Source organism: Cajanus cajan, chromosome 4, assembly GCF_000230855.2.
Source record: "Cajanus cajan strain Asha chromosome 4, NIPB_CcT2T_4, whole genome shotgun sequence".
In the NCBI taxonomy this organism is placed as follows: Eukaryota; Viridiplantae; Streptophyta; class Magnoliopsida; order Fabales; family Fabaceae; genus Cajanus; species Cajanus cajan.
The window spans coordinates 61,507,339-61,532,608 of record NC_138520.1 but is presented as its reverse complement, the minus strand read 5'-3'; the positions used below and the strand labels follow the sequence as shown (position 1 = coordinate 61,532,608).

Here is a 25,270-nt window from a genome sequence, read left to right as displayed (position 1 = left end):
TTTACATATTTTGCTTTTGAGCATTAATCATGAATTTGATTTTTAGTTACTTAATATGTTGGATATGTTTTAGAATTGATGGATGTTAATGTCTTAATAATAAAAATGTCATGCTAGACCTATGTTAGATGTTGTCTTGATTTTTTTTATAATGTTAAAAGTTGTTAATTTAATGTATCATTACGTAATTATATTTGAACAAGAAACATACAAAGCACATAAATATTATTATAATTATAGGTAGAATTTACTAAAATAAGTGATCCTAGAATTTGACAAGTAAAATTTTTATTTATAAGTTACTTGAATTAAATAAAAATATAATTGAATTAAATAAAAATATAATAGTGATTATTAATTTTTAATGATTAATATGGTTAGTGATAATTTTTAATAATAATTTGATAAATGCTTAAAATATATAGAATATTATTTGTCAATTTATAGCAAAAATGTGTTTCTAAAAATAAAAATTACCGCAATCACAGTTTAAAATTGTCAGAAAATATGAGACAATAGAAAATATATTTTTGGGCAACTAAAACTGCCAGAAAATGAAAAACAAGTAAAATAATGATAATTTTGCGGCGGTTTCAAAATCGTCAGAAACTTTGTATTGGCAGAATTAAAAAACCTTTTGTGGCGGTTCTAAACTGCCATAAAATGACAAACAAGTCAAACAGAACTGAAATTTTGCGGCGGTTTGAAACCGCCACAAAGAGATTGAATTTTCTGGAAACCAGCGTTTACAAAATATCCGCCGCAAACGGTTTTTGGCGACCGTAGATCCGGCGGTTATTTATGACGCCGGAAATGCGATTTGTAGCGGTTTTTAACCGCCAGAAACTGCCAAAATAACCGTCACAAATCACACATTTTTTGTAGTGTTATTTCCTCAAGAAGACAAACAAAATTGAAGACAATTAGCTCAAAAAATTGTTATTGGTCTAATTCTTTAATTATAGTTAAACTTTTAAAATATTCTATAATAATATGTTATTAACTATTATTTTGTCTTGATTTATTGTCAAGTGTCTGACAAAATTTTATATTTAATATGTAACAAACAATGAAAATACTTAAACCAATAAAATTAATGCACGTAAGTAATTTAACGATTAAATCATTAAAAATTATTAAATAAAATGTCTAAGTAAATTTATTCGATAAGTAAATATATATATATATATATATATATATATATATATATATATTAAGAGAGAAAGATGAAGAGTATGCATGGTGAGACAATTCTTAAGCCTTTTTAAGTTCCTGTAAATTACGTTTAATGAAATTATATATGTTTATTATTGATTGATTGTTATGTGTTTGACTTTGTAATATTGTGAATTCGTTGAGAATTGTATTAAATTGTGTTCTATATATCACGTGTTTGGTTGTTTGGGGAGTTAGAGTTCAACGAGATACTAATTCAAATTAATGTTTATTTATAAAGTATAGTATATTTTAATTTGAATATGTTAACAAAATATAAAAGTTTTTAAATTTTGTAAAAATTTGTAAATTTAATTTATTCATTAAGAATTTTTAATTTAATAGTTAAATCATCAAAATTTAACGATTAGATCATTAAAAATTAATATAAAACTTAAATTATTGAGTGAATTATTAAAGTGAGTAAATATCTCTCATACGCACAACTGAGTGAATTAGTCTATCTTACACATATATAGTCCCAAGTGAGTTAGTGACACACTCTCTTTCACATACACACATTAATCTCACAATGTGATAATTAAACAAATGATTGAATTTTTTTTTTAAAAAGGTAAAATATGTTTTTAACTCCTCTAAAATTTCTCAAGTGCAATTTTAGTCTCTTTAAACTTTTTATTCTAAATTGAAAATACACTACTTTTATTTCTCAAAGTGATTTAAATAACACTTTATAACTACTTTTTTCTTAAGTAATCTGTAAACCACTTTAAAGGCTAAAAGTGATACATTTTCATATCAGAGAAATCAAAATAGTTAAAAACTTTCACAGACTAAAATTCTACAATTGAATTTCAAAAAAATTTAAAAATACAAACAATGTTTTTCTAAAACAATTACCCACATTCAATGTTCGACCGCGACAATAAGATTACCTTTTAAAGATGATTCAAGTGAATAAAAAAAAAAAACAAATAGTACTTACTTGAAATGTAACAACTACTAAAAATCATTAGTTTGCTTCCGACAATGTTGATCCAGATGTTGTGTTTAGGACATTTATATTATAATTCATTTTGGAATAACTAAATTACGTAACCCCCATCTGCAGATATAATCTGTCCAGTGATGTATGAAGCCGCTGGAAGGCAAAGAAAAGCAACAAGTGGAGATATGTCCTTCGTTTCTCCAAGACGACCAACCGGTGTTTGAGACACCAAGGCCTCGACCACTTTATCCCCTTCTTCACCACTTTTCTGTAACAAGAACAATACGTAGAGATTTTAAGCATGTGTGTTGAATTTTAATAACCTAGGTTTTGCAGAGTGTAGTTAGTTCAAAACTCATATATCTAAGAGTATGCACATGAACATAGAAGATTGACTAAAGTATATTTTTCGTTAATCAATATTGTTGCGGCTAACAAAATTACATGTTAGCATCGTAGAACATTTTCTGTTTACGTGGTTGTCATGTGATGATATTCATAAGGTTATTTTTCTTTTCATCCTTAGAATTTTTTTAAGTGAATTTATAAGATGAGGGGATAAAAAAGTTTCGCACTAATTGTTGTTATATTATTATAAAAAATAAAATTATAGTTATCCGTTAATTTGAATTTATAAAACAAAGAATTAAATGATTTAAATTTTTTTAAAAAATTTATAGATTTCATCTATGCATTAAAAATTTGTAATGAAACAGTTGAATTATTAGAATTTGATGTAAATTTTGAGTTATTTGATTGAGTAAGTTTATAAGATTTTATTCTTAAGGAGGGATTCACTTACTCTAGGAGTAACTTTATCTGTACTAACTTTACTCAATAACTCATGTTTCGCATCAAATTTCAATAATTCATCCGTTGAGACTTATTCTATTTAATAATTTATGTTCTACATCAAATTTTAATGATCCAACTGTTGAATTTAAAGTTCTTAATGAATAAATAAATTTTTAAAAAATTTGAAAACTAGTTGATATTTTGTTTCATTAATTCAAATAAATGTATAAAATATTTTTATGATTATATCAATTTGAATTAATAAAACGAAGTTTTAAATGATGTTCAATTTTTTTTAAAAATTATATATTTATTCTATACATTAAAAACTATAAATTCAAATGTTGAATCTTTGAAATTTGATTTACGAGATGAGTTATTGAACGAAATAATTCTAGGTAATATTATTTATGGAGTAAATGAATCTCATATATATATATATATATATATATATATATATATATATATATATATATATATAGAGAGAGAGAGAGAGAGAGAGAGAGAGAGAGAGAGAGAGAGAGAGAGAGAGAGAGAGAGAGAGAGAGAGAGAGAGAGAGAGAGAGAGAGAGAGAGAGAGAGAGAGAGAGGAGGGATCCGCTTACTCTAGGAGTAAGTCTAATAAACTTACTTTGTTCAATAACTCATGTTCTACATCAAATTTTAACGATTTAATCGTTGAATTAAAAGTTCTTGATGTATAAATCAAATCTACAAATTTTTAAAAACTTTGAAAATCATTTGATACTTAGTGATAGACTATGGCCCAGGCCAAGGAATCCAAGAGGTGATACCTTAAAAGAACCAAGAGGAATGGGATGATCTTAAAGACCTTTTTCATATATTTTGTACATAGTCTTTTGTATAGGTTATTTTTGCCTTTGTATTTGTGAGGCACTTTACTTGCTTTTTCTAGTGTTTGTATATTGATTTTAAGGTGGACTACTTGGAGAGTTTAACTCCATTTAACCTCCCTAGTTGATACTTTCATTTTGTATTTTTTCAATAAGGAAAAGGGGGTGACATTTAGCAATGCTTGAGGGTGTGCTTAGAAATTGGGCCTGAGTTGGGCCTAGGCAAAATTTTGCATATTGGACTCATTTTGCTCCTAATTTTTCATAGATTTGATTTAGCTAGGTTTCATCATCATATGATGAACCTAACTAAACCAAATCAAATATTTTCAAATTAATTCATGGAGCATTTTGAACCATGGGCCGCCTAGCTCATTCTTTCTCTTTGGCCGAATTTCTTAAGTAAACCTTCTTGAGTTTTGAAGCTTGTCTTGCAAGCTTCTAAACTCAAGTAAGGTTAGCTTACCTTACCATGGTTCTTAAGTGAACCATGGTCAAGGATTAGCTTCTCCTACAAGCTAGCTAAACCGTGGGAGTTTAACTAACCCTACCATGGTTCCTAGTGAACCATGGTTAAGGTTAGCTTCTCCTACAAGCTACCTTCCCCTATATATTTGATTTTTTGTACTCACTTTTGACATATATGAGAAATAAACTTCAGATTTCTCTCTCAAGAGTCTTCCTCAAAACCGAAGAGAACTTTCTCTCCTAAGTTCTCTCCAAAGGTTCTCCAACCTTCCTTGGTTCCTTAAGCTTCTACCCCAAGCTAAGGAGTAACCGAACCACTTCAAGGCTTCTCTTCCATTGAAGAACACTTCAAGGAGCTTCAAAGAGTCTTTGGAGTCATAACCTCAAAAGCATCTTCGGTCCTAAGCATGGAGCAAAGTGGAGGAACATCAATCTCCTCACCTAGTTCCATCACTTAGTTTTATTAATTTAATTAATATATAAAATAATTTTTATGATTATCCGTTAATTTGAATTAATGAAATGAAGTTTCAAATAATTTTCAAATTTTTTAAAAAATTTACAGACTTGATCTATGCATTAAGAACTTTAAATTCAACGGTTGAATTGTTTAAATTTAATATAAATTATGAGTTATTGAACGGAATAAGTCTATTTAAATTTATTCCTAAAGTAAATGGATCCATTCTCATATATATATATATATATATATATATATATAAAAGATGAGTTATTAAATCTACCCTGATATGCCTCAGAATGTATAAGCTTTAACAAAGCACACATACCACGGTTGAATCCAGAAGTAAGGTCTTAATAGGTCCAGGTGCCACTGCATTTGCACGAATATTATCCTTTGCCCATTCTAATGCTACGTTTTTTGGTGAATTGATTCATGGCTCCTGAATAAAATTTATAAGCAAAGTGACTACCTTCTGCAAACTCTTATTTATTTCGTTGCCTTCTAGTAATTAATTAAATATAAAGATAGGGAAACATACCTTTAGAAGATGCATAAACAGAACTAAAAGGAAAGGCTTTGACACCTGCAATGGAGGATATGAATACTATGCTCCCATTTCCAGACGCTTTTAGAAGTGGATGTGCTAGTTGACACAAGTGGTAACTCGACACAAAATTTGTTCCCATTATTTTCGTTACATCTTCTGCGGTATAATCTACTATGTTCTTTGGTGTAGTTGTTCCAGCATTGTTTATCTAAATAAAAACATTTACCAAGTCAACGGAAAAGAAAAGAAGAGGAAATCATATATCATGTACAATTAAGGCTAATGTTGAGAGTTTAATAAATTGAAATTTTTTTGCATAAATAATTCGAGTAACATATCTGAAATGATTTTCCCTTGTTACCATTATGCTTTGTTGTCTTTAAGTTACAGACTCAACTTTCAACACATAATTCTGTAGTGTAGAAAGGTGCGCAACATTTTGTTGCTTCTCAAATGAAGTTATGTTATAGTGTACTGTATGTTTCGAAAATCCACCTATCTTTTCAAAATCATTTTTTAAAAGAAAAAAAAAAGTGAATACATTCAAACTAATTCTTTAAAACAAACACACCCATGAATCACCTTACTACAAAGTTGATTTGTAAAATTAAACTAATGTAAAATTCCTTTTTAGATTTAACTTAATAAGAGTATTGGAGAATAAAAATAATAGATGACAGTAGCTATGTTAGTTACTAATATATGGCAGCAGCTATTAGCTGATTGTATTAGTTGTATTTTGTTAAGATTAGTTATTTTTTGTTTTCTTTTGTTAATTCTGTTTTGGGCTCTCTTTCTTTTTCTTTTCGCTTTATGGTATCAAGAGCAATCTCAAGGAGAGCTCTATCGTGCCATACTCTGATCCAACATGGATGAAGGAGAAGGTTTTCTAAAACAAAACAACATCTATAAAGGAGATGAGTCACAAAATCCCAACAACCCCTATTATCTTCATTTGGGTGAAAATACCAACACCCTTACTGTTTCTCCTATTTTTGATGGTCCAAACTATCATTCTTGGAGCCGATCGATGAAGAGAGGGCTTCAATCAAGGAACAAATACAAATTTGTAGATGGAACGATCAAGGAACCACCAGGCGATGACTTCTTGCATGATGCTTGGTTAAGGTGCAACACTATGGTCATTTCTTAGATAACTCGATCTATTTTCTTTGCAGATTGCACAAAGCATATGGTATATATTAACAATGTAGAAAATTTATGGAAGGATTTAAAAGACAAATTTTCGAAAGGAGACCATTTCAAGATGTCTGATCTCCTACAAAAAATTCACTCTATCAAACAAAGAGAAAAAATCATTTTCATCTACCATACAAATTTAAAGATTCTATTGGAGGAGTTATAAATTCTTAGGCCTGTCCCAACTTGTTCCTACATTGTAAAATGCACCTGTGAGCTCGTGAAAAGTGTGAGAAATTACAAGGATATTGAATATGTCATCTGCTTCCTCAAGGATCTAAATGACTCATACAACACTGTAAGATCCCAGGTATTAATGATGGACCCTTTACCTGACATTAACAAAGTTTTCTATCTTGTTTTGCAACAAGAAAGGTAAGTTTTAGGGACCTTGCATCAAGAGACCAATGTGACACCCTTACTACCCCAACATATATATATTGTAATAATAAAAACTTATAAATATATTTTTCAATTTCGGTAAAAGGGTTCACATGAGAATCTTAAAAATTATCCTTCAATAATAATAAAAATGAAATGCAATAGTTTTCAAATTATTTTCAAAAATAACATTTACAATTCCAAATCCATATAAAACCTATATTCTAAAAATCCTTTCCCCGATGTCACACTATCAGAGCATCCCGCAATTCCACTGTTGGCATTCTAGATGCCACTCGAAGCTGGATCTTTCTCACCTAAAACATCCACAAATCGTACGGTGAGAAAAGAAAACAATCATATGTAAAGTACATACAAACACACCACAAATGTAATCTTATCAAAACTCGTTTGCTTAATAAAATATTTATCAGCATTCATATATATATATATATATATATATATATATATCATAATTAATCAATCATTTCTCATCTTCATATCTCAATTCACAATTACATCAATCCATCACAATCCACATAAATCTTACAATTAACACTATGTCAAGACCACGCCACAACTGACATAAGTGATACAGGTTAATTGCTTCACTCATCCCACACCATGCTAGGGTCACGCCCTCCCTGTAGCATCACTTACCCAGGGGCCATGCCATCCCTAGTCATTGATGTGAGGAACCACAATCACATCACAATCCACACAATCTCTTGCAATTAACCCTATGTCAGGGCTGCCATAATCAACATAAGTGGTGTGTGTTAACTGTCTTAGTCATCCCACACCATGCTAGGGTCACGCCCTCCCTGTAGCACCACTTACCCAGGGGCCGTGTCATCCCTAGTCATTAGTGTGAGGAAACACATCGCAATCATATTCTTAATCATTTCCATACAACATCTCATCTCATATCACAATTCCATATAACATACACAATTTCATATCACATACTCAACAGATAAGTCTAACAAAATAAGAGTTTACAAATCCCTCAAGCAATTCATATCTCGATCATCAATTCTTATAAAATAATATAACAAGAACATTAATAAAATAATTAATAGAATTAGTAATTTAATATAATTTCAGCACAGTAAAACCCCTAATTGTTCCAAAACCTAGTTCACAGGCACTTTTCTACAATTTCGTTCTCTCTCACAGATCATCATTCTTACAAATTATTCGCATATTTATAATCCTCAACACGTACCGAATCTAATGGTATAATTAATTCCTCAAACAGAAATAATCCAAATTTTCCAAAACCTAACCTACAGGAACTTTTCTATAATTTCGTTCTCTCTCCTAGAGCATCATTTTTACAAATTATTAGCATATTTATAATCCTCAACACATACCGAATCTAATGATATAATTAATTCCTCAAACAGGAATAATCCAATTTTTCCAAAACCTACCCTACAGACACTTTTCTATAATTTCGTTCTCTCTCCTAGAGCATCATTTTTACAAACAAATTATATCTTTATTGTCCTAAATATATACATAATCAAATAATGCCAATAATTCTTCAAACAGAAATAATTGTAAAATTACTCATAATCCTAAGTGATCTTCTTCTACCCAATTCCCTCATGCAACTCCACATATAAATAATCCCCTTTTCCCCCGTACCTGGATATGTAGAAGCTGAATCTAGACTAGATTTGGTTGATCTCCCTCGTTGGGTTCCCCTCGGTCTGAAGCAGAAAGTAGAGGAAAGAAGAGAGAAAGCAGAAGAAAAGAAATCAGAAATGAGAGGTGTGCTTTTTGGGAGTGGCAAACAACTCTATTTATAGGCTTTTTACGCCGGAACGGCCCGTTCCAAATCCGGAACGGCCCGTTCCAAATCCGGAACGGCCCGTTCCGGACCATTAAAACGTGGCCAAAAATCACATCCAGAACGGCCCGTTCCAAAACCAGAACGGCCCGTTCTGGTGTGCATTAATTACCCACAACGGTCACGCCCCGTTCCAAGCCCGTTCCCAATTAGGGTTAATGGCATATTTAATAGTCCGGAACGGCCCGTTCCATCTTGAGAACGGCCCGTTCTGGGCTATTAACTCACACACAACTTGGTAGTTTGGAACGGCCCGTTCCGAGCTACTAAATCACATGCTTTTTGGTAGTTTGGAACGGCCCGTTCCAATTCCGGAACAGCCCGTTCCAAGCTACTAAATCACCCCTATCACCTTTATAAAATTACCAAAATACCCTTAAAATAAAATAAAATCGAAATAAGAAAAATGGGGTGTTACAACCAATCTGGTGGAAAGCATATCAAACAACAAGCCAACCTTTGGAGGAAGAAGTGGATCCTTATTCGAAAGAGATAAAGGAAGGTCTAATCAAAGAAATTTCAACAACCAACCACAAAGAATATGCACCTTTTATGGGAATGAAAATCACACATTGGATACTTGTTATTTCAAACATGGATTTCCTCCAAATTTCAAGTTCAAAACTAAAGGACAAACATCAATTGTAAACTCCCACATCTCAAATTCCTCTACCTCATCTAATAGTATTGAAAACAATAATCATAAGAATATTGAAAAGGAACACACTGAGGTAAGTAATACCATTACATCTGAGCAATATAACCAACTTATGGAGATACTCAAAGGATCAAATGTGAATGGAAAGGCTCATGCCATACACAATCTCGAACAACATCCAAGTAATATCTTATCTACTCAAAAGGAGCAAAAATTACCTAACAATGTTTGGATACATGATACTGGACAGTGGTGCCACAGACCATGTATCCAACTCACTTTCTTGCTATGATTCATATAACACCATTCAACCTATAAGAATTAAATTACCAAATGGATTCATTACTCAAACACAAATTTTTGGAACAGTTATTTTCTCTGACAAATTTTCTTTACAAGATGTTTTATACATCCCTGAATTCAACTATAACATTATATTAGTAAAATTGTTAAATCCTTCAATTGTAAAGTTATCTTTGACAAGTTATGTTGTTATATCCAGGGTCGCAACAACACATTCGTGACTGGTCTAGCTGATCTTCAATGAAATCTGTATATTCTTCAAAGGAACAAATTTTCAAAGATTAAAATAGTTAATTCTACTAGAATTCCCATTGACAACAATGTGAATGATTCCAATTTTGATTTGTGGCACTATAGCTTAGGCCATCCATCTGATTCTATTTTACATCAAATAAAAAGGCAATTTCCATATGTTAAGCATGATCACAAACATGTCTGTGACTATTTCCATTTGGCAAAGCAATGCAAGTTATATTTTCCTACTAGTATTAACTCTTCTACTTCCATTTTTGATTTGATACATATGGACATTTCGAGTCCCCTTTTTGTTAGTTCCACCCATGGTCACAAATATTTTTTAACTGTAGCAGATGATTTCAGTAGAAATACTTGGGTTTTCCTTATGAACGTCAAATCTGAAACTAGGACCCTTATCCAAAATTTTATCTCCTTAATATCTACTCAATACAAAAGGAAGGTTAAAACTATAAGGTTTGATAATGACATTGAGTTTTGTATGTTAGAATTTTACAATAGTCAAGGGATTATACATCAACCATCTTGTGTGGAAACACCACAACAAAATGTCGTTGAAAGGAAACACAAGAACATTCTAAATGTGGCTAGGTCTTTATTTTTTCACTCCAATTTGCCTAATGTTTACTGGTCATATGTTGTTCTTCATGATATACATCTAATAAATAAATTACCCACTACTATGTTGAAAGGTAAATCACCCTTTGAAATTCTTAATGAAAAAATCCTTCTTTATCTTGATCTGAAAGTCTTTGGCAGTTTGTGTTTTGTTTCTACATTTACCCAACATAGAAGCAAATTAGATCCTAGAGCTAGGAAGTGTGCCTATCTAGGAATTAAAGTTGGTACAAAAGGTTACATTGCTCTAGACTTAACCATTGGAGAAATTCTTCTTTCCAAGAATGTGATTTTCTATGAAAATATATTTCCTTTCCACAAGATTTCTCACATTAATAAGAAGATTGATCCTTAGGTAAGTGAGAACTTTGATTTCCTGCCAATTGATGTTAATCTACCCAACAATTATCCTATGGAGGGTGAAGTTTTTGACAATATGGATACTCAGCCTGTTTCTGTTATATCACAAATCACTCAAGTGAGCTTAGTTCTCCTGCACCTCCAAATGTTGACCTTTGAAGATCAATCAAACATAGACAAGCACCAACTTATATGACTGATTATCACTGCCATTTTTTTTACAAAACATGGAAACTCATGATTCTAACAATATAAGGTACCCCTTATCTTTTGTTTTCTTATCACTCTCTGAATCCTAAATTTTTTTGAAATTCAGTCAATCCATTACTAACGAACTTGAGCCTAAAAACTATCAACAAGTTACTCAATCTCCTTATTGGATTAACGCAATGCAAGATGAACTTGTTGCACTCAAAATGAATAAAACTTGGTCTTTAACCTCTCTACCCATGGGAAAGTCTGTTATTGGATCCAAATGGATTTACAAATATAAGGCCAAATTAGTGGCCAAAGGATACAACCAAACTAAAGGATTGGATTACTTTGACACCTTTGCTCCTGTAGCTAAATTGACTATTGTCAGACCACTTCTTGCTCTTGATTCTACTAAGAATTGGTTTCTTCACCAACTTAACATCAATAATGCCTTTTTGCATGGTGATTTAATTGAGTAAGTTTACATGGAATTTCCACAAGTACTTACTGATTCAGATTCTACATTGGTTTGTGAACTACACAAATCCATCTCTATGGCTTGAAACAAGCTAGTAGACAACGGTTTGCTAAACTCTCTACTTTCTTTTTAATCTTGGATATAGACAATCTTGTTATGATCATTCTTCTTTTATTAAGAAATTCAGTTCTAAGTCAATTATCATTCTAGTTTATGTTGATGATCTAATATTGGTAGGACATGTTGCAACGAAATTGCTTCTGTCAAACAAAGTCTTGACAACAACTTTAAGATTAAGGACCTTGGTAGTCTCAAATACTTCCTTGGTCTTGAAGTGGCAAGATCACATTCAGGTCTTACTATATCTCAAAGAAAATACACTTTAGATTTAATTTCTGACTTTGGTTTGCTTGCAGCTAAACCAGTCCTTACACCTACGATCAAGACTACTAGACTAGCTCATGATGACAGTCCACCTTCAGATGTTGCTAGATACAAAAAGCTAGTTGGGAGATCACTCTACCTTACCAATACTAGACCAGATATCAGCTTTGTTGTTCAACAACTCAATCAATTTAGGAGCAATCCAACTGAGTTGCACTACAAGGCTTGTATTCGTGTCCTCAAATACATGAAGGGTTCTCCAAGACAAGGCATATTTTATCCTAGCAATTCTATTTTATAGTTGAAGGGCTTTAGTGACTCAGATTGGGTCACATGCCTAGATTCTTGGAATCTATTACAAGTTACTGCATCTATCTAGGCAATTCTTTAGTTTCATAAAAATTCAAAAAGCAACCTACCATTTCAAGATCCTCTTTCGAGATTGAATACCGAGCTTTAGGTTCTATTGTTTGTGAATTATAATGGCTGACTTAATTACCTATTGGATGATCTTGGAGTTTCCTACATTCAACCAGCACTCTTCTATTGTGATAGTGCTTCGACCAAACATATTGCAGCTAATGAAATATTTTATATATGAAAGAATCAAACATCTGAACATTGGCTTCCATTTGGTCAAGAAGAAACTTCAGGCTAAACTTTTCCACCTTCTCGCTATTAGTAGCAAAGAGCAACATACTGACCTATATTTACCAAGCTGTGAGTTTTAAATATCTACTCTCCAACTTGTGAGGGGTATTGGAGAATAAAAATAATAGATGACAGTAGCTATGTTAGTTACTAATATATGACAACAACTATTAGCTAATTGTATAATTAGTTATATTCTATTAGGATTAGTTATTTTCTGTTTTCTTCTGTTAATTATGTTTTGAGCTGACCTTCATTGTATATATAGGAGAGTAGAGGGTTGTATTAAATATAGCACATATTGTGATTAATAAAAGGATTATTCAATCATTTTCTTCCTTTTTTTTTTTTTTGGCTTTAAAGAGGATGTTACCAAATGTTGAGCTTTCCATGAAAGATTGAAGCAACATTTTTCATCAAATTTTCACGTTGGTCAGGAGATAATACATCACATGTAGACCCTGACATGCGAAATCCTTTGCCTTTCCATTCTTCTAAACACTTGTCAATATCTTGTCGATTACGTGCGCATATATGGACTGCTGCCCCAAATTCTGCTAACTCTTCTGCCTAATTCACAATGGAATAAAAAATAAACATTAGATATATAGAGGAATTAACTTAATAAAAGACATATGAGACTAGTATTATAGAAGTAACCCTATGCCTCTGGTGCCTCCTGTTACTAGAGCTGTCATGCCATGAAGTGACCATTTTTCGTCTTTGAAGCAACTCAACTTTGTTTCTGTCATTTTTCTATTACCAGATAGCTGGATCCTTCAAACAATAAATAGTGGTTTTTTTTCTTTATTCATGAAAATGGTTCAAATAATATCGACACTAATCTTAGAGGCCAAACATTATTTTCTTTTTTCTGTCTTTTTGCAGTTTCTGAAAATAATTGCTAATGTTTTTGTGGTTCTCAGGTCCGGAAGAGAGTCTGTTTCTAAAATAGGAAAATCTAGCTATAACGATATGCGATAAGGTGTGGGTAAAAGAGAGAAAAGATACAAATTAATTTCAACCACAGATTTTGTGGTGGTAGGTGAGAATTTTGGAAAATCAATACATACATTAATAATCTTTTCAAACATGTGATCATTTCCTACTCGGATAAATGTACTACAAGTGTTGTGGTTGAGGATGAAAATTGTTGGGCTCAGCTCATTGTTGGAGTATTGTATTGTAATATTAACAACTTTTGTAAAAATTGAATTATCGTGTAATAATTAATTAAAATTTTAAATTCTAAATAATTTAAAAGATGTGGTTTGTTTTGCAGAGTATATGTATATGTGTGTATCATCAAATTAAAATATAGCTGACAGTTAATTAAACATGTATTGAATAGTAATGGATTTAGTTGGTTACATTAGAATTATTAGAATTAGTGTTAGAGTTGAGGTATATACATTTAAACTTAGTGCGAATATTAAAAAAAAAACACAACAACAACAAATAGTTGGTTATATTAATAGATCGTACTTTGTATCATTATCTTTTAATCTAAAAAAAATGGAATTAACAACGGGTTGAAATTTTTTAGAAAATCTACTAATGAAGTTGGAGAATCCATTGTTGAGCATATAACCTAATATCAAATAGAATGCAGAGATCTTGATTTTATATATTAAATATTTTCCAAGATGTATTTTTGACAAAAAATAAAAAGACTTGGTTTATAACTTTAATTGCCACCTATATTTGATTCGTACTTGGAGTGAATCAGACAGCAATATGAGCAATTCGGAAAAATCAAGATTAGTTTGATGAACTTCATTAATATTATTCCTTCCGTTTTTTATTCATAGTCGTTTGTCAGAATTTGTCATTTTTTTCATTGTCATTTTATTAAAATCAATGACTTATTAATTTTTTTTCTCATTTTTACCGTTAATAATTAATGTATAACAATGTGTCTATTTATTTCTAATATTTATCTATTTTTTCTCTAACCACCTATGAGAAATTAATGTTGCATTTAAAAGGGCAATATATTTCCAATGAAATACTACAAAAAAAAAATAGAGGATAGAATAGGAAAGTAAGTAATAAACATTTTTGAAAACTTAAATATTAATTATTTTCTTAAGTTTCGTGCAAAATCTTAAACGACTATAAATAAAAAACGAAAGGAGTAGAATATCATTTAATTAACCAATCAATCACTATTTGAATAGGTTTTGACAATGAAGGCAAGATGCGTGCTTTACTCAAATTCTAGAACACCATATATTAATTAGCCAATCAATGACTATTTGAATAGCTTTTGACAATGAAAGCAAGATGCGTGCTTTACTCAAATTCTAGAACACCATATATTAATTCAAATGACTGTTGGTAGTCTAGATTATTAAACCCTAAATCCTAAATCAATATAACAAATAATAAATATGTCACAATTAGTTGATAAAATCACGTATAATTAGAAGAAGAAAAAAAATAACAAAATGGTTCAAAAAGTTAGGATTTCATGCGGATGAAGTAAAAAAAATGATGAAGATATTATCGTGAGTATAAAAAAGAAAATGAATTTATGTTAATAGAAATTTTATTTCTAATAATTATTGTGGGCTATATATATTATTTGTAGTATTTATATTAGTTATTTACATTTAGTTGAGCTCAATAAAAGTGATATAATTTTAGGAGCCTTTAGACTGTCAACAGGAAAAACTGATATGGGCCCAAAATAAGTGGAAATCATATTTGGCCCGTTAGGAGTTAATAAGAACCCTAATAGGTTTAAAATCGTAAAGATGGTCATGGTCCCCAATATGTCAAATGAGAAACACACGTCTCTCATTTGAATAAGTTAACGATAAAGAATAAGTATCCACTTTCGAGGATTGATGATTTGATGGATCAGCTGAGGGGAGCTTTAGTGTTTTCAAAGATTGATTTGAGATCCGGATACCACCAGATTAGGGTGAAGGAGAGTGACATACCAAAGATTGCTTTCAGGACTAGGTATGGTCACTATGAGTATGTAGTGATGCCTTTCGGTGTCACTAATGCTCCAACGGTGTTCATGGATTACATGAACAGGATTTTTAGACCGTTCTTGGACAGATTTGTGGTGGTCTTGATTGATGATATTTTGGTGTATTCTAGATCATTGGAGGATCATCGTGAGCATTTGAGATCGATTTTGGAGGTGTTGAGGGAGAGACAGTTGTATGCCAAACTGTCCAAGTGTGAGTTTTGGTTTTCCGAGGTGAAATTTTTGGAGCATGTGATATCGGCAGAGGGGATTGTAGTAGATCCAGCCAAGGTGGAGGCTGTGATTCAGTGGGAGCGTCCGAGGACTGCTACGGAGATTAGGAGTTTTGTTGGATTGGCGGGTTACTATCGGAGATTCATTGAGAGTTTTTCTCGAATAGTAATGCCTTTGACTCAACTGACTCGAAAGGATCAGCCTTTTGTTTGGACGGACGCTTATGAGCAGAGTTTTCAGGAGTTAAAGAGACGGTTGACTATTTCTCCAGTTTTGGTGTTACTTGACACTGGTGAACATTTTGATGTGTTCTGTGATGCTTCTCACCAAGGGTTAGGTTGTATGTTGATGAAGGGAGGGAGAGTAGTGACATACGCTTCGAGGCAACTTAAGAAACATGAAAGGAATTATACTACTCATGATTTGGAGCTTGCAGCCGTGGTTTTTGCCTTGAAGTCATGGAGACACGATCTGTATGGTGGGAGATTTAGTGTATTCAGTGATCACAAGAGTTTGAAATACTTGTTTGATCAAAAGGAGCTGAATATGACGCAGAGGACGTGGATGAAATTTCTAAAGGACTTCGATTTCCAGTTGATGTATCATCCTGGGAAGGCGAATATGGTAGCAGATGCATTGAGTAGGAAATCCATTCACATGCCGGCTATGATGATTAGGGAGTTAGAGTTGATTGAGCAGTTCAGAGATTTGAGACTAGAGGTGGAGGTTGTTCAGGATCACATTAGTTGTGGTATGATCACCATAACTAATGAGTTCTTGAAACAGGTGGGAACTAAACAGTTACAGGACCCAGAGTTGTTGAGGATTTTGGGATTGCTTGATACTGAGAGGGCAACTGGTTTTGAGCTTGGTACAGATGGAATTCTGAGATTCAGAGGTCGGATTTGTTTGCCTTGTGATTCAGAGTTGAGGAGAGTTGTTCTAGAGGAGGGACACATGAGTCGTCTTAGCATACATCCTGGTATGACTAAGATGTATCAGGACATCAAGAAAAGTTTTTGGTGGCCTGGTATGAAGAGAGAGATAGCAGAGTTTGTGGCAGCTTGTCTAACTTGTCAAAAGGCAAAAATTGAGCATCAGAGGCCTGGAGGGGTTTTGCAGTTGATGGAGATTCCTAAGTGGAAGTGGGATAGTGTTACTATAGACTTTGTGGTTGGGTTGCCTAGGACAGCTAGGAACAGTGACTCTATCTGGATGATTGTTGATAGGTTGACAAAGTGTGCGCACTTTCTTCTTGTCAACAAGAGGTGGTCCTTGGAGAGGCTTGCACAATTTTATATTAGAGAGATAGTACGGTTGCATGGAGTGCCTTCCAGTATTATTTCTGACAGAGATCCAAGGTTTACTTCTAGGTTTTGGTAGACTCTACATCAGGTGTTAGGGACGAGGTTGAAGTTAAGTTCTGCTTATCATTCACAGACAGATGGTCAGTCGAAGAGGACAATTCAGTCACTGGAGGATCTTTTGAGAGCTTGTGTGTTGGATCATCTGGGTAGCTGGGAGGAGGTGTTGCCATTGGTAGAGTTTACCTACAATAACAGTTATCACTCGAGTATTGGCATGGCACCTTTTGAGGCTTTGTATGGCAGGAGGTGTAGGACTCCATTATGCTAGTATCAGAAGGGTGAGTCAGTAGTTGTTGGTCCAGAGTTAGTTCTTCAGACTACTGAGATGGTGAGACAGACTCAGGAGAGGTTGAGGGCTACTCAAAGTCGACAAAAGTCCTATGCTGATAGAAGGAGGAGACCTCTAGAGTTTGAGGAGGGAGAATACGTGTTTCTCAGGGTGACACCCACTATTGGTGTGGGAAGGGCAGTAAAGGCTAAGAAGCTCACACCGAGATTCATTGGTCCTTACCAGATCCTTCGTCGTGTAGGTCTAGTAGCTTATCAGTTGGCATTACCTTCGGTTTTGTCCAACCTGCATGATGTGTTTCACGTTTCATAGTTGAGGAAGTACATCAGAGACCCGAGTCACGTGATAGAGATGAATGAGGTGCAAGTTAGAGAGAACTTGACCTGTGAGAAGAGACCGGTAGCTGTGATTGATCACAAGTTGAAGGAGCTTTGTGGCAAGTCCATCAGCTTGGTGAAGATTCTTTGGGATGCAGCTACTGGTGAGGCAACCTGGGAAGTAGAGAGACTCAGTTCAAAGAATAGTATCCATTCCTCTTTTCAGGTAAGCCTATTTTCGGGGATGAAAATTCTTATTTGTTGGGAGGTATTGTAATGTAGTAGGTTATATAAAAAAATATAGGTGATTTAGTAGCCCAGAACGGGCCGTTGCCAATTTGGAACGGGCCGTTCCAAGCTATTAAATTGACCTGTAAGTCGTAGTTGAGAACAGGCCATTCTGGTTGGAGAACGGGCCGTTTTGGATGGAGAACGGGCCGTTCTAGAAGGGAATACGGGCTGTTCTGGATGGAGAACGGGCCGTTCTAGATGAGTTCCAGAACGGGCCGTTCTGAGTTTAGAACGGGTCGTTCTGCATGTGATTTTTGCACATGAAGAAGGGGTGCAGAATGAGTCGTTTCGGATTCGGTACAGGCCGTTCTAGCCACTCCCGAATGTCTATAAATAGGGGTTGTGGGCAGTGAGGAGAATGTGAGTTTTTAGAGAGAAGTTTTAGAGAGAAAGTCTCTAGGTCTGTGAGCTCCTTTCTCTCCCAAATTTCTCTGTATGATTCATTTTCTCCTCTAGATCACTAATGCCTTCTTTCTTTTCTTGAAATTCATATTAGAAAGCTTGCTTTGGGTAGATTAAAGTTCCGGGTTGAGCTATGAAGGGGAATTCTACTTCTTGTCAATTTTTGGCTATCTAAGCCAATCTTCAAGTGAGGGAAGCTAGAATGTTTGTTGTTAGGTTGCATGTGAGTTTAGAAACTTAATTGATGTATGAATGTTAAGAATCCATAGATGGATTGAAGAAAATCTCATTTTTTTGGATTTTGAGAAAAAGGAGTATTTTGATGATTTTGATGCATAAGTTGGACGCATGTGAGATCTAAGTTTATTTAAGTTGTATGGAGCCTATGCATTGTGTTTTTATGTTTGCATGTGGCTGGATTTGTTGGTGTGGATGAGAGTTTTTGAACACTCTGACTGGGATTAGGCCGGGCGCAGGTTGAGCGCACCAGGCGTGGAAGAGCTTAGAGCTCTTGGGTTGGTGTTAGGCCAGGCGTGGAAGAGCTTAGAGCTCTTGGGTTGGTGTTAGGCCAGGCGCGAGCTGCCTGCGCTATGCGTGATTATATTTATAAATAATTGATTTAAATTGATGTTTATGCATGTTTAAAGTCGAAGTTTTAGATCATGTATGTATGATATATGATGTATGGTTAGGTATGATTCATATGTATGCTTTGTGATGATATGTATGAATGGTTGAATATGATATGACATGTGTATATGTTCATATGGGTATGTTTATTGATCATAATGGTGGTAGACCATGAATGATGTATGATGCATTATTGCATGTGATGTCTTATGACATGTGTATAATTATTGATCATGATGGTGGGCAGACCATGTATGACGTATGATGCATGATTGCATGTGATGCCTTATGGCATGAGTCTAGCCTAGGACTTGAGGAGAGGAAAAATATTTTCGAACTGAAAGAGCTCACATAGAGTCTCTTAAGAGTGGTGCTTGGATAGGCCACTGATATATGAGAGTGGTGCTCAGATAGGTCACTGGATTTGGGAGTGGTGCTCAGGTAGGCCACTGGGTTGGGTGAGTCTTCTCTAAGTCCTTAGCTAGTGTTGGAGCGGGGTATGAGGTCGAGGGTTATTCCCTTAACCAAGTACTCGGGAAGGTGTGTGGATCCTTGCGGATAGTCGGTGGGCGAACTCTACAATTGACTTGGTTATGCATGCCAAGGTCGTGGTAAGCCCGTACCCAGCTGTGCTATACCTGATGGTGGATCTAGACTTCCAATTGTGTAAGTGATATCATCCGAGTAAACCCGAGTAAGGATTATATCCTGTTTAGATGTGATCGAGCGGGCGCATTGGGCGTGAAAACGGTTGGGGTGGTTTCGGTAGGATGGAATGTCACTTATACAGCTCTATTGTTATGGAGATCTCCTAGGTGTATGCGTGACGACGCATTAGATGATTGATATGCATTGATATCTGTCATGAGTTGTATGTATTGCATGATTGTCATGATGATGAAATGTATGGTGTTTGACTTCATGGTTGATGAATGGATGATTGATTGGGATGCATGTGTAGTGTAGATTTTATTTTATACTTGTATGATTGATTTTTGAACTCTAGCTTACCCTTCTGTTTCCTTGTGGTGGGACTGCAATGATCATACTTGGTATGGGAGCATGTCAGGGATAGCTTGGAGTAGAGGTGACCGCTACGAGACGGGGAGTTTGAGCCTCGTGTTAGAGTTACCATTTTGGGTAACGGTTTTTGTCTGTGCTTGACCGGCACTAGGGAATATTTTGGGATGACTGTACATATATGGTGTTTTATTTTGTATACAGAAACTTAGTTATTTTGATCCTTATATCTATGCGTGTATGTATGAGTTATCTAGTTTAATATTCTCTTAATTAACTAGTTGTAGTGCGATTCTACTAAGTGTAGAGACCATGGCGGGTCGTTACAGTACTTTGTATCATTATCTTTTATTCTAAAAAATAAAATAAAATTAACAATGGGTTGAATTTTTTTAGAAAATCTACTAATGAAGTTGGAGAATCCATTATTGAGTATATAACCTAATATCAAATAGAATGCAGAGATCTCGATTTTGAATATTAAATATTTTTCCACGATGTATTTTTGACAAAAAAAAAAATTACTTGGTTTATAACTTAAATTGCCACCTATATTTGATTCGAACTTGGAGTGAATCAGACAGCAATATGGGCAATTCGGAAAAATCAAGATTAGTTTGATGAACTTCATTAATATTAGAATAATTTAATTAACCAATCAACGACTATTTGAATAGGTTTCGACAATGAAGGCAAGATGCATGTTTTACTCAAATTCTAGAACACGATGTATTAATTCAAATGACTGTTGCAGTCTAGATTATTAGATCAAGAGAAGTTGATCAATATATAACAAATAAGAAATATGTATCAATTAGTTGATAAAATCACATATAATTAGAAGAAGAAAAAATAACAAAATGGTTCAAAAAGTTAGGATTTTATGCAGATGAAATAAAAAATGATGAAGATATTATCATCGGTATAAAAAGAAAATGAAGTTAATGTTGTAAAACAAAAAACATGTTAATAATCATTATTCTTGATTCAATTGTTATAAGATCTACCTTAAAATATAAAAATAGAACTATGCTTTTAGAATTATTTTTTGCGATTTTAAAATAATATTTAGTTAATAAAAATTATTTATAAATATAAATTAATCATTAATTATCAACTTTAAAATATCGTGAGAATTGTATTTGAGCAAAATAAATCAACAAAAACAAGAACCTGGTTGTCCTTATGTATTGTTAAATTATCTAAGAAATAGAACTGCGGTTTCTGTATTGCTAAAGTTAACAATCAAATTTTTTACACACCTGTAAAAGATAAATAAATGATCTTGACTAATAATAATATGATTAATTCCTACCCTGAACCAAAAGAAAATAAAAATATTATAAACATCATCATATTTATGGTCATTAGATAAATATGTGCTCAATTCATGGGGGCAAAAATTCACTGGACTTAACTATAGAAGACATTAGACAAAGCTTATTATGAACATATATAACAAGATAAATGGGAAATGGCTCAACCAATGATGTTAATAGGAAACATGAACGAAGACGAGTTCATTCAGCAAAGTGGTTCATTCTTAATTGTGAAATCCTTAAATATTACAATTTAAGATGTGTAGCCACCATCTGCACATATAATTTGTCCAGTAATGTAAGATGAAGCTGGAAGACAAAGAAAAGCAACTAACGATGATATCTCTTTGGGCTCTCCCATGCGACCAACAGGTATTCTAGACAAAACTGCAGTCACAGTCTCATCCGCTTCAGCTCCAGAATTCTGTAAGAAGAGTAATTGCTATGAATACATGACTAATTGCTAACATAATAGTAACACATCTTAGATTACAATAACTGCACCCCTCAGGCCATTTTTACATGTTACACAAAGCTTAGCATTTAATTACTACCCTGTTGATGTTCCATTAAATATCAAGTTTAAATTACAAGGGATGAATATATCAATAAAATAGTAACATTGATTTTGTTGAACATTTAATTTGATGTTCCATTAAATAAAGAAATTTACTAGAATAAATAGTAACATAGGTTTCCACTTTATTATTTCGATGTTTTCTAACATCACCTCTCAAACTCAAATAGTGCGTACACAATCCAAAATTCAAAGTTTTGTCTTAATTTTAATTAGGGAAGGGGGTGATATCATATGGCACGTGACCAATAGAAACATATTTTCTATATTATCAATCTCTATTTGATATCTTAAATAATATTGAGGTCCTCCATGCAAATCAATATCCACAGAAACAATGTTAATAAACTTGATATGGCTACACTAAACTCACTGCATACCACGAAAGCTTGCAAGAGTTCAGTCTTAACCGGTCCAGGCGCTACAACATTTGCACGAATATTATCCTTTGCCCACTCCATTGCTACGTTCTTGGTGAATTGATTCATGGCTCCTGAATAAAATTATATATTGTGAGTTATTTGATTCACAATGATGGAATATTATGAAGAAAAGTAGAAAAGAAAGAATTAATATACCTTTAGAGGCTGCATAAACAGATAGACCGGGAAAAGCTCTTAACCCTGCAATGGAGGAAATAAATACTATGCGTCCGTAGCCAGATTCTTTAAGAAGTGGGTGTGCAAGTTGACTCAAATGATAAACAGATTCAAAATTGGTTCCTATTATGGTTGATACATCTTCTGCACCGAAATCTACTATTTTCTTTGTTATATTTGTCGCTGCATTGTTCACCTAACAATTTATGAAAACATGGATCAGAAAATGAATCATATTTTGGATGTACGATCAGATTAATTTCAGACATAGGTTTATCTTTAAAAAATGCACATAGCGTAGGGAATTGATTCTTTGTAATTAGTTGAAGTTTGGCTAAATTGACTCACATTTTCAAATATCTACTTGTATACTCATAAAAAAAAAAAGGTCTACTTGTAAAAATAGTAGATGCCCTGCATTTTTGTTTTGGATACTAAAACCGCTGCATTAGTTATATGCAAAATAGCAGAAGAAATAAAAAAGCTAATTAACCCATGTTATACAATATCTTACATTTTCAGTTTATTTAAGGGTTTAAAGAATGCTAACTTATGTTTAAATTCAAGCTAATTAACCCAGATGTATGTTTAATATTTTATTATATGTAAATTTTGAAATAAACTTTCTGATCAAGGCAAGTTTTTATAAACCGTGGCCTTTCAAAAAGAAAAGTTAAACTGACTTATATAAAAAGAGATTCTTTTCAAATAAATAATCTAAACTCTGGCTTTGATTTTCGAAAATAAGACACACTCAAGCTTCATAAATCCAACTATCCTGTTTGCCTGTATAGATAATAAAAGAATTTTTTTTGTGTGTGTACACAACTGTTTTACATATTTACCATTAATAAACTACTAAAAAATAACTATAATATTAACTGTCATAAATATAAAAACTTTTTCCGGAATTATCCTATTTAATGTATATAATTTCTTATTATATCCTTAATATAATTATTAAAAGAAACCATCATATAAGACGGAATGTCCTTTTTTTTGTTAGTTTTAGAAACTTTCCTTGAGTTGTGTTTGATAAAAAAGGAAAGAAATAAGTGAGAAATAGGATAGAAAAAAATAAAAAGTGGAGAAAATAAAAATCTAGTTATTTAATTAAAATAAATAAATAAATAATATGTGAAAAATAAATAAATAAAAATGTGAGATCCATCACCTTTTAATTTTTCTTCATTCTATTTCTTTTCAACTAAATAACATCACTTATTTTCACTTACTTTCACTTTTTTCATTCTATTTCTTACTCATTTTTTCTCTACCAAACAAAGCATTAGTAACTTAAATTGGTGAGAGGAAAAAAAAAATGGTTGCGTTCTTGAATCTTACTAGAATATTGAGCTTTCGATGAAAGATGGAGGCAACAGTTTCCATTAGTCTTTGACGTTGGTCACGGTATAATACATCACATACTGAACCTGTAACATTAAATCCCTTGTTTTTCCACTCTTCCAAACATTTATCGATATCATCTTGGTTACGTGAACATATATGAACAGCAGCACCAAATTCTGCTAACTCTTCCACAATGGCATGCCTAATAATTTTCCAGGAAAGAAACAAAAATGAGAAATTAATTGATGTAAATAAAGGAAAAATAATATATAAGGCCATGCACTAATTAATAAGTAGAGATAAGATTAATTAATTATCAACAACCCAATGCCTCTTGTGCCTCCTGTGACTAGAGCAGTCATGCCATGCAGTGACCATCTTTTATCCTTTACGTTCAACTTTGTTTCAGAAGCCATTAATTTTGTTGCTGAAGAAGAAAATTAAACTTCATAAAAAAGTAAATGCAGTACACAACATAGTTATGTCTGTTACTATATATACCCTCGTAAGTCTCGCCAAGACATTGTTTTGTGGTTCTAAATTCTTTTGATCTTATCACCAAATAAGTGAGGACAGCTGGTAGTACAATTTAAATTATTGGAGTTTGGAGTCCAGAGAGACCATGGTCCCAAACTTTTTCCATATTTTTTTTACAGTATATTAGTTATTTTTTAGTAATTTTTCTACAATATTCTTTAAAATATTATTTCTTAATTATTAATAATTTCAAGTCATTAAGTAAGAATAAAATAAAATTGTAATTAAAATTATTTTTAGTCGTCTAAATTTATTATTATTATTATTATAAATAATTTTATGTTAATATCACACTTTAAGTTTTGCTTTTTGATAACATTAATATATATACCTATGGCTAATTATTAATATTAATAATATTTTTTATAATTAGTAAAGTCTTCCGTTTCAATTATATTTTTTTACCCACAAAACTCAAATCTAAAGTTTATTTAACAGAATCATATCCATTACCAACGATTTATTGCTTAGTTGATATTATTTAATTTTGTTAATTTCATTTTCTTAAAAATTTTCATTTATTAGAATTTGATTTTAAGAATAAAAAAGAGTTATTAGAAATAAAATTTCAATTAAACGAATAGAGTTTTAAAAATTGTATCATTAAATAAGATAAAATTAATTATTTGTATCTTAATTAACCTATTTCATCTTAATTCCCATTCTTAAATAAGAGTGATTTTTTTTTTCATCAAGAGTGATTTTTTCATGTTAATCATTGTT

General features: G+C 32.6%; 1 protein-coding gene, 1 long non-coding RNA gene and 1 pseudogene across 3 annotated transcripts; all 3 read right to left on the bottom strand.

Moving 5' to 3' along the window:
* Window positions 1-2,161: 2,161 nt before the first annotated feature.
* On the bottom strand, window positions 2,162-13,600 carry LOC109803695 (tropinone reductase homolog; annotated as a pseudogene). Its single transcript, XR_014433257.1, has 5 exons — window positions 13,293-13,600; window positions 13,080-13,202; window positions 5,283-5,499; window positions 5,070-5,183; window positions 2,162-2,432 (listed from the first exon to the last, which is right to left on the bottom strand). The product of XR_014433257.1 is annotated as a tropinone reductase homolog (transcript).
* LOC145956895 (uncharacterized) lies at window positions 6,992-9,938 on the bottom strand. The gene is made up of 2 exons (XR_014433258.1): window positions 8,526-9,938; window positions 6,992-7,189 (listed from the first exon to the last, which is right to left on the bottom strand). It is a non-coding gene; the product is annotated as an uncharacterized LOC145956895 (long non-coding RNA).
* Window positions 13,601-21,657: 8,057 nt separating the features above from the next.
* Window positions 21,658-24,494, bottom strand: LOC109803908 (tropinone reductase homolog At5g06060). The gene is made up of 5 exons (XM_083072728.1): window positions 24,335-24,494; window positions 24,005-24,212; window positions 22,640-22,856; window positions 22,442-22,554; window positions 21,658-21,908 (listed from the first exon to the last, which is right to left on the bottom strand). The coding sequence occupies exons 1-5, from the start codon at window positions 24,424-24,426 to the stop codon at window positions 21,738-21,740; spliced, it is 801 nt and encodes a 266-aa protein (XP_082928854.1). The 5' UTR covers window positions 24,427-24,494; the 3' UTR covers window positions 21,658-21,737.
* Window positions 24,495-25,270: the final 776 nt, after the last annotated feature.

Excerpts from the sequence above, each read along its gene's own strand:
- LOC109803908 (XM_083072728.1), bottom strand. The coding sequence starts at position 24,426 with ATGGCTTCTGAAACAAAGTTGAACGTAAAGGATAAAAGATGGTCACTG. Across the intron at positions 22,555-22,639 it reads TGTTTATGCAGCCTCTAAAG|GAGCCATGAATCAATTCACC; the intron begins GTATATTAATTC and ends AATTTTATTCAG. Across the intron at positions 21,909-22,441 it reads AACTCTTGCAAGCTTTCGTG|AATTCTGGAGCTGAAGCGGA; the intron begins GTATGCAGTGAG and ends CTCTTCTTACAG.